General features: G+C 43.4%; 1 protein-coding gene across 1 annotated transcript in view; it reads left to right on the forward strand.

Moving 5' to 3' along the window:
• The first annotated feature begins 3,002 nt into the window (after window positions 1-3,002).
• LOC118411830 (phytanoyl-CoA dioxygenase domain-containing protein 1-like) overlaps window positions 3,003-10,000 on the forward strand; it is a 9,929-nt gene continuing 2,931 nt past the window's right edge. Inside the window, exons 1-9 of the mRNA XM_035814319.1 lie at window positions 3,003-3,184; window positions 3,757-3,874; window positions 4,591-4,694; window positions 5,274-5,375; window positions 6,002-6,041; window positions 6,271-6,365; window positions 7,459-7,564; window positions 8,056-8,140; window positions 8,923-9,103. Coding sequence (XP_035670212.1) covers window positions 3,032-3,184; window positions 3,757-3,874; window positions 4,591-4,694; window positions 5,274-5,375; window positions 6,002-6,041; window positions 6,271-6,365; window positions 7,459-7,564; window positions 8,056-8,140; window positions 8,923-9,103 — 984 coding nt within the window. The 5' untranslated portion in view covers window positions 3,003-3,031. The remainder of the gene's footprint in view (window positions 3,185-3,756; window positions 3,875-4,590; window positions 4,695-5,273; window positions 5,376-6,001; window positions 6,042-6,270; window positions 6,366-7,458; window positions 7,565-8,055; window positions 8,141-8,922; window positions 9,104-10,000) is intronic.

Consider the following 10,000-nt stretch of genomic DNA (forward strand, 5'->3'; position numbering starts at 1 on the left):
GTATATGCACCTCTTACGAGGAAATTTACCTCATTATCGTAATTTATGTCAGATGAATTGTTGGCACATTAAACAGGTTTTGTAAAACTTTTTGACCCACAATGAATATGCATTATTTTTTATTACAAACAAAGTTCCTTCTGATGCAATTTGTGATATATCTTTATATAAACATGGTGAGTTAAAGCGTAGATTTATTACGCTGGACCACATACAGTAACATGCGTCTAGAAGAGCGTTTTAATACTCGCCTGGAATGTACCATTGTCTAACTAAGCCATGAAATTCGGCAAGGAAAGAAGGGCCTTTGGAAGGGGCTTTGGAAGGGCTGGGTTAACAGGTCCGTCCATTGATCCATGGATCCATGGAAGAAAGCTGGCGTAAAGCCTTGCCGGCGGCAAAGCAAAAAGTTTTAGTCATCAATTATTGAAATGGAACACATTTTATATTGCACATTCTACATCTAGCGACATTCCTCTCTTTCTATGTTACGCATGTGATACATTTGGGAATCCTGTTATACTACTGTTACAGTAGAGTTGTAAACATTCGTCTTTAATCTTGCAAATAAGCTGTTGATTTGCATAGTTAGTTTTTTTAATTTGCGCATAATGTGCGTCATAACTTAGGCTACATACGAAAAAATTAAAACGATCCGTTATTGAGTTTTCTTGTCCTAACTTTGAAACAAAATCGGCCCCTGCAGATCCAGCCTCTATGGGACCTAATCTTATAGCATTTACTTTCTGCAAAAAAAAAAAAACTATTTATCACTGACAAATCACGGCCTTTGGGAGAAAAAGTATAGTAGAGTGCACTTTACGAACACCAAAAAACGGGTATGTTCGAGTTCAGGGAACAAGCCACAAAATATTGAAAAACAACAAAATCCTGTCGGCGCATCGCCCTCTCACGCCCACTTTGAAACGCCGCTCTGCGGAGGTCAAAGAACTGCCGGCTCACAGTAGAAGGCGTAATGGGGCGCATTTATACACGAAATAGAAAACTTTCACACTCCAAATGATACAGTCTCAGAGTCGACACCATCCGTGACCACGCAGCACAGGCTGCCTCTCAAATAAGTCTTTTTACCTCTCCTTCAATAAGTTTATCCGTACTACTTTATGCTGTGTTCTGCAACCTCAAGATGGTATAAGAAGACAGTTTGGTTTCCCAAAATTGAAGACACAGTTTGTGAAGCAAAATAACACATAGGGGCATACAAGATACCGCACCTTTGTGCTCAGCTTTGTAGTTTTTTTAACTGAGAAAGCAACGGTCCTTGTAAACTAATAAGACCCCCGTTCACAATAAGAGAAAAAGTAATCAGTAGCAGTTCTAATGTTGAAAGCAGTGGTCGGTGTGACCAAAGCCGGCCATGCATATTTCCCTGCTGATTTACCCTCACAAGTGCAGAACCATTGGTAGACTAATCTGCCTTTAGAAATATTTATACAGGAGATTTTCTTCTTTAACGTCATCAATCTCTGTCTAATTTATACTGAGGTAGTGAACAAATGGGAATTTTGACATATATGCATGGACCTATATGAAAGTAGGATTTTTCAGCCTCATATGGAGGTGTGCTTTCCGTGACTTTCCTGGGGAGTTCTCACAAGCGGCTGTTTCGACACAAACACCGGGAGATCTGGACACCGCCTGAATTCATACATTTTCAAATCAAGGGAAATTCTCTATACCCTTCTGGCACCGCATAGTACACACTATATCCATTTGTACAGTCACTAAGATACGCTCAACCTGTCAATGCTTCTAACATGAAAAAATAAAGCAGCAAGAAAATAGTTACCAAAAAATACTACTAATCATTTGGTGTTAATGGCCCCTCATATGAGGATGAACTGAACTGAACTGAACTGATTTGTTGCCTTTATGTTCATATCTGTTGTCGGCCTGTTCAAAATTAGCCTTACATACCTTTAAACAAATGTTGCAGCTATGTGTAAAAGTAGCCCAATTAGAACTAGAAGTCGCACCGACCCGTTTCTCCGGTAGCTTTTTCCCGGACAAGCCAGCAGGTATTGTTGGATGTCTGACTCGAGCTCCTCACCGCGGGTGTGCGGCCACACCTGGTCAGCCTCATTAGTGTCTGAGGTCTGAGCTGACGTCATTTGGAGCATGCGCTGTGCATGATTTGCGATATGATGAATATCTATACCTGTCTTTGTGGAAAACAAAACTCTCTGTGGGGTGATAATCATCGGGTCGCTCTCCTGGAATCTAGTTTGGGTAGAGGAGACGATTATATTTCCAACTTATGCAAATGGTCATCCAAGTGTTGCTAACAATTGGCTCTGATAAATACAAATATGTCGTAAGCCAGACTAATCGCCCAGAGTATGCAAATCGTATACCCTATCTACGTGCTACCATGCTGGTAGAATAAACAAAGAGTCCCGTGACTTTACTGCCCAGGCATTTCTGGACCTTGGAGTCAAGGGCCGCCTGTTCTCATTGACATAGAGCAGGTGGGTTCAAACGAGGACACGGAGAACATTAACCGTCTCGTACACCGTATTAGTAGGTATCAATCTCGTTAGTGACTTGGAAAACGTGATTTAAAAACTGGTATTATTTCAAATTACATTACCGGTAGAAGAGTTATGAACAGCTTCTTCAACCAACTCGCATCGCATCTATCCCTTTGTCAAACTATTTTACCGTTTGGGCACAACAGACCATATGACAACCAGTCCCCCCCCCTTCTTGGTTTTCTGTTTTTCTCAATGTTTCGCTTAGTGTCCATTCTCAGGCTGATAGCTTCTTCACTTGGTGTCTATTCTCTGATATTTTCTTCCCATCTTTTCCGTCTACCCCTCTCTGTTACTCCCTGGATAGTTCCTTGCAAAATAGTTCGCATGACCTAATCTAAGGTAACAGCCTTTGGCTCAAAGTTTATTCAAGATAACCTTTGGTCAAAAAGACAAACAGTTGAACGTTTGTGGCTGTTTGTCTTTTGAAGCAACCTTTGTTCAAAAAGGCAACAGAACAGAGCACAGAAAACTTCATCATGTCCTGTACGGAGGGGAACTACCAACCTCCAATTAAAAAGCCGACCCAACCGGTGTCCTACCCGGAGGTTTATCGCAATCCGCCGCCACAACCAAGGGACAAGAAACCCGGACAGCTGAGCAAGGCGCAACTCGACCAGTTCTTCAGAGATGTAATTATAAATTTTCTCTTTCTGTTGATGTGATTATAATTTTTCCAGGTATCCATTCTGTTCTGGCCCCAGTATATGCTGGTGTTTATGTGTATGTACATGTACGCAAGTGTTACCATAGCAGCAAGTCTAACTCTGCTGACCTTTGACCTCTCTAGACAAGAAATGAGAACATCAAAGCTGCACTTATTCTAGCCTGTCCATTGGCCAGGGCACTCCAAACATGGCTAAAATCCTATTTTTCTCACTAAATAGATTAACCCGAACTATTACTTTAGTTTTAAGCTCCAAAATTTTCCAACATTTCGCACAAAAAGGCTGCCTACACTTATTTTAACAAGCCATGTTGAAGAATTAGAAACTTTTTGGTCATTAAAATGCACCCACCGCGCCACCTCTGCAGTGACCTCTGCAGTTGATTTTAAATGTATCTAGATCTACCATTCTATTCCAGTGAATTTTGTTTCGTATATGTATGTATGTGGTCACGATATCAGCCTGCTGTCTATGTATCCACATTGTATTGTTAATGTCAATGAAAACTCAAAGTTAAACGTGACCTTTGACCCTAGGGGTATGTTGTGGTGCCTGACTTCTTCCTGCCGGAGGAGCTTCAGCCGGTGCGGGACGCCGTGGCCGAGCGGGTGGACCACCTGGCAGAGACGCTTTACCGGGCCGGCAAGATCACAGGTCGGGAAACTATGCTATTTCCGGGGAGAGGGGTTCGTGGGTGCATTGTCACGTACCGAATTTTGTGGTCTCACCAGGGGTACCTAAGTATCCATATAGGATCGTATGATTTCCGCAAGGATCGTATGAATTCCATAAGAACCGTATGTTTCTTAGTAGTGGATCGTATGTTTTCCGTAAGGACTGTATGTTTTCCGTAAGGATTGTATGTTTTCTGTAAGGATTGTATGTTTTCTGTAAGGATCGTGTGTTTTCCGTAAGGATTGTATGTTTTCTGTAAGGATTGTATGTTTTCTGTAAGGATCGTGTGTTTTCCGTAAGGATCAAATTAATACTTAGGCACGCCTGCTCACGAGACGAGTCATGTTTGAGCCTTTCAAAGTGTCGCTGTTTGGAGAATATGTGTGACTAATGGATCACTTTAACCATCGGCTATTTTAAGTATTCAAGCAGTTATCCTTTACTAAGTTTCAAATACAAAACACACAGCAGTTTTAAAGAGAGCTACTAGGGGGACCAAACCTACACTTGTTTTTAACGCAGATAAGCAAGAGAAGGCTGTTGCCGTAGAGGGACTTAGAAACCGTCAATTGAACGGTATAGCGACTGTTTGAAGAAAACGTATGTTGCGCTGAAATGCTCCTAGTGGAGAGGCAAGTAGTAGGAGATCATTGGCGCAATAGCCATGGAAGTAACCTACACTTTGTTGACCACAGATAAACACGAGAAGGCCGGCCTGTTCCAGAGGCTGACGCTGCTGGATAAGGAGTTCCCCGGCGCAGCCATCGTCCTGGTCAAGTCGCGCAGGAACATGCCTAAGGTGGGGATATTTTTTTTTTTTTTAACTTTTAATTTTTTTATTTCAGGTATAAAAACCCATAGGTACACAACAGATCACATATACATACATATACATTTAAAAAACCATCTATCTGTACAATAGGCCATATTGATGCTTACATCCATGGAAGAGGCACATATTGTTTTTGCTACGTTTTTCCCTCCCTCTTTTTCTCCTCCAAACAAATGGGGACAATGCCTGTACCAGACGGTTGTTACCATGGTTACTGTAGGTGTGCCAGATACCCCCGTGGTGTTTGGTGACATAAAAGTAACTAAATAAATGTCATTTATTTAGTTACTTTTATGTAACCAAACACCATTATGTAGCAAGTGGCAGCTAGGACAGAGTCGGAGGGGCTGGTATTAATGTATTTGAGTAGTTTCTAGGCTTGACCATGTGAAGGTTAACATTGTGTATTTACTTCTTCTACTTCTTCCTTTTCCTATGATGTTTCCTTTCAAATCCTCCGGGAAGAGTAATTAAGTATACAGATGTGTATCACTAACGGTTATCTAATGTTTAAACAGTCACACAAAACTCCGTATGTATCCGCAGGCGTTCCGTGACCTGTGGTCCCACGAGCGGCTCCTGAACGCTGTAGAACAGCTGATCGGACCTGACATAGCCGGGCACCAAGTCTGGAACCTCAGGACTAAGGTAAGCTGACTGAAGAAATGGGTCTTGTAATACCGCAATATCCAATTCTGTGTCATTTGTCCGCCAAATTAAGCGTGATGAGCCCGTTTGTATACGGGATTGACATTTGAATGTAAGTTCATCTGTGACGGTAGTTAACATAATGATACAATTTTAAGACTTTATATCCGTACACAAAATAAAGCGCTTACCAACAAGCTTTCGATCAGTCCTCTGATCCTTATCAAGTTGTAATGACCAAAAAAAAAAGGTTGGTGGGCTCTGATGTCTATGCTCTGGAAACCTAACATCCGTGGCCCTTGTCAGGAATCTTACGTGGGTGAAACTCGCCGCGCTCTCAGAACCAGGTTTCTAGAGCATCGACGGCCCGGCTCAGTTAAAACATCGGAGTTGTCGCAACACATCCATATAGAATCTCCGGGACACTCTGTGGATTTCGACAAGGTGAAGATACTTGATTGCGAACAGGATTACTTTCTCAGGGGAGTGTAAGAGGCTATCTACATCAGAGCCCACCAACCTTCCCTCAACCGAGATTTTCGTTCCCGAAGATTGATATGGCTATCATTATAACGCTACGTCATTTACTGTCAAAACTCCTGCATTGTTTGTTGTTATTTTTCAAGACTCCGGCGAATGAAGCGTTGACGGTCCCATGGCACCAAGGTAATCATAACATCACTATTCTATTGCTATAATTGCCAAAGTATAAACCTTACTGTATCAAAGCTATGAGTGGATGAGTGGATAAATGAATGAATCCATGGACGTCCATGCCAAAGACACAATTATCATCTGTTGTTAATGTTTGCATTTTCAACATACTGCTGAGATAACGACAAGAGTAGTCTACTGACATATGACTTTGGAGTTTCACGCACGATGTTTTGCCCAGATAACGCGTACCTGCTGCCCGAGTGTCTCGGCACCCTGCAGCCGACGGCCTGGATCCCACTGCTGGACACCACGGAGAGGAACGGCTGTATGCAGGTCAGCCTCTACCACTAGTACCAGATTGACTACGCTGGCTATTATAGGGAGAATAATTTTGCCGGAGGAGTTTTGCTACCAGAGGAGTTGGTCGGCCGCGCAGCCTAAGCGTGGACTGACTCCCGTGGTCAATATCCCAATACTTTTTCCCGAATTCTACGACCCCCAAACCCCCATAGGAAGGCCTGGTGGAGGCTACCCCCGGGTATTGTACGGCATTTTTTAAATTCCGAGCGTGACCCGTACGTGGCCCCGTGGGCCTACGTATCCTTGCGGCTACCGGTCTATTTTGGGGCACGACTGGGCCCCGTATTATTTCAACCTGGACTTGTAATATTCGTGTCGTTGCCATAATTCCAATTCCACCTGATTATAGCTGTTAGGCGACCCTTTACGCTCTGTTGAACTCTGTTCATCTGTTTTTCTTCTCGTTGTGTCACGAGTATATAGTGAACATTTGTTGCTACGTACGTGGTCTCCAACTGCACTGTGTGTTTAATCTGTCGTGTGGATATCGGGACAAACTGTTATATCAGAAGAAAGATACTCTTTTACTCAACCATTGCTTTATTCTCACCAACGTTTCGTTGACCGTCTGTCACCATCTTCAGGGCAATTCTTACTGGTTTACATTGTACTGCAGGACAGGTGGCGCTGCTCGCAGTTCAGATGCGGCGACAAAACGTCAAGTATTTACATATGTGACCCAATAAGAATTGCCCTGAACAAGGTGACAGAAGCGTTGGTGAGAATAAAGCAATGGTTGTGTAGAAAAAAAGTCTCTTTATTCAGTGACGTATCAACCTGATAAGACTATTTACGGATGTTCTTCTTTTTAACGAGATTGTTCAAAGCAAGGTCACAATGAACTAAGAAGTTGGAAATTGTGCACGGAGATAGAGGTGTACATTTGTTTTGAATGCTGATAAGTTTTAGACAGGAGGGAAACAGGTATCGTCGAGATAGTTCCATGATTTTGCTGCCCGGGGAAAGAAACTGTTGCCGTAGAAGGACTTGGAAACCGGCAATTGAACAGTAAAGCGATGTGAGTTTAAAGAGAACCTCCATCTCTATCTCTGTCGGATACCTGCAGGTGCTGAAGGGCGGGCACAGGAGGGGCGTCACCGCCACCCACACGTGCTGTGCCGGCGGGACGTGGTACGTGGAGGTGTCGCAAGAGGAGATGGAGCAAACCTTAGGTACGTCCTCGTTTGCATAGGTGGCAGCATGCCAAATAAATGCTAATGATGATCTAATTTGCATAGTGAATGAGGAAAATTTATAAAAACGCTCCGTTGCATGATTTGACTAGTCTGTAACATCTGTAACTGAGAAAGAGAAGGACATTAATGAAATTTCAGATGAATTTTAGATGAAAAATTATGCAAATGAGGACCTAATGTGCATAATAAATGACCAAACGCTGTAATTTCATAATGGTGAATGGCTGGAATTTCATACTTAATATTTCACTAGGTTGATAGAACACAATAGGATATATATTGGAGTTTTCTTTTGCACACTTACGTTTCAATTCCTATCAGACATATAAGCTACACCAGGTCACTATATAATTTCGCTTGTATAATGAATCGGGCAGAAGAACCTTGCAGCGAATGTGTCAACCATGAGGTCGGGAAAAAAAGACGAAACCAGCACTCTCACCTAAAACCTTTTTTATAACGTGCAGGCTGCGACATGGAGAAGGACCTGGTGACCTGTGAGGTTCCCTATGGGGGAGTCCTCTTCCTCAACAACTGCGTTCCGCATCGCAGGTATGCACCCCTTTCTTAGCCTTCACCAGGCCTTTCTGATGGGTTATGGAAAGAATTTCTGTATCATGAAATAATTATTATAAATTATGTATCCTTCATTCATTCGTTTGTTTGTTTGTTCGTTCATTCATTTATTCTTTCATTCTTTCAATCATTCTCAATGCCATTCTTGATAAGTAGTCAGTGAGTAGGACGCCAAAAAACGTCAACGGTCGTCTTCAAGGGCTTTGTGTAAAGAAAATATCCTATTTCATTTATTTATTCACTCACTCACTCACTCATTCGTTCATTTTCGTGTTTCATTCCTCGATCCATCGATCCATCCATTCGTCCATCCATCCATCCATCCATCCATCCATCCATCCATCCATCCATCCATCCATCCATCGATCCATCGATCCATCCATCCATCCATCCATCCATCCATCCATCCATCCATCCATCCATCCATCCATCCATCCATCCATCCATCCATCCATCCATCCATTCGTCCATCCATCCCTCCATCATCCCCGTTGCCGGACTGGAGAACTACTCCGATGACATCCTGTGGAGCAGGACCCGAGCAAACCGTTAGGGGGCGTCTTTGAGTACTGATCTCTTCCTACCACCTATTCAACCACTTATTTATTTGTTTATTCATTCATTCATTCATCATTCATTTTCCCTAGTCTAGAGAACTACTCTGACGAGATCCGGTGGAGCCTGGACCTCCGCTGGCAGGACCCGAGCAAACCGTTAGGGGGCGTCGTTAATTAATCTATTTTTTTTCCTGTTCCCAGTCTGCAGAACTACTCCGACGAGATCCGGTGGAGCCTGGACCTGCGCTGGCAGGACCCTAGCAAGCCGTCCGGGTTCTGGGGAGAGAGGGGCCTGGTCCTGATGCGGACAGCAGAGGATCCCGGGTACAGGCCACGATGGGAAGAGTTCCTGCAGGATGAGAGGCTGGATGAGGATGGGCAGGTAAGTGATAACGGAGGATTCTGTGCCTTTTCCAGCCGTACATGTCCTACATATTCACCATACCAAATTCGGCTTATTACCTTTGCCAAAATGGCTAAGGTTATGTTTTCAGCTTGGGCGTGTGTTTGTCCTTCCGTCTGTGAACTCAAGAAGACTTCAATGGATGCTGATGATATTTGGTAGGTGGGTAGGGATCGGGAAAACGAAGGGCTGGTTCGATAATGGACCCCCTAGCGGCTTGCTAAGGTACTGCAGCGGAACCCCATGTTTCATATCTCGTGTTCTGGACATGCTGCGGTCGTGATTTTTGAGTGGTAGATAGCCATCGGGGCAGAGAGTGAGTGCTGTGAATTTGGGCCCCCTAGTTTTTCTGAGTTGGACTAGAATTTCAAAATACAAGATATCGTGGATTAAAGAACCCTAGGCCACCCCCTAAATTCATTTCCACAAGAATCTTTAAAGGCTTCGATGAGGGAAAATTTAGGGAAGATTTGGCCACAATTCCATGGGACACTCTTAACATTTTGGACTCCGTGCAAAGTATGTGGGCAACATGGAAATCACTCTTTGAAACCGTTTGCAACAAGCATGCGCCTCTCAAGAAGTTCCGTGTAAGGGGAGAGGACTGTCCACCATGGCTCACACAAGATATACGGGAGATAATGGCGCTTCGTGATAAAGCCAGGCATACGGCTGAGTCGACCCAGAGCCAAACTGACTGGGAAACCTACAAACAGTTGCGTAATCACACCAAACGCCTAATCATCTCGAGCAAACGAACATACCTGACTGATGAAATTAACAACGGAAATACCAATGGCATGTGGAAATCACTCAAATCTCTGTTAGGAAAGACCAAGTCGTCCAATATTTCCTGTCTCAATGATGCGAATGGAG

This window comes from Branchiostoma floridae, chromosome 3 (genome assembly GCF_000003815.2).
Source record: "Branchiostoma floridae strain S238N-H82 chromosome 3, Bfl_VNyyK, whole genome shotgun sequence".
Taxonomy (NCBI): Eukaryota; Metazoa; Chordata; class Leptocardii; order Amphioxiformes; family Branchiostomatidae; genus Branchiostoma; species Branchiostoma floridae.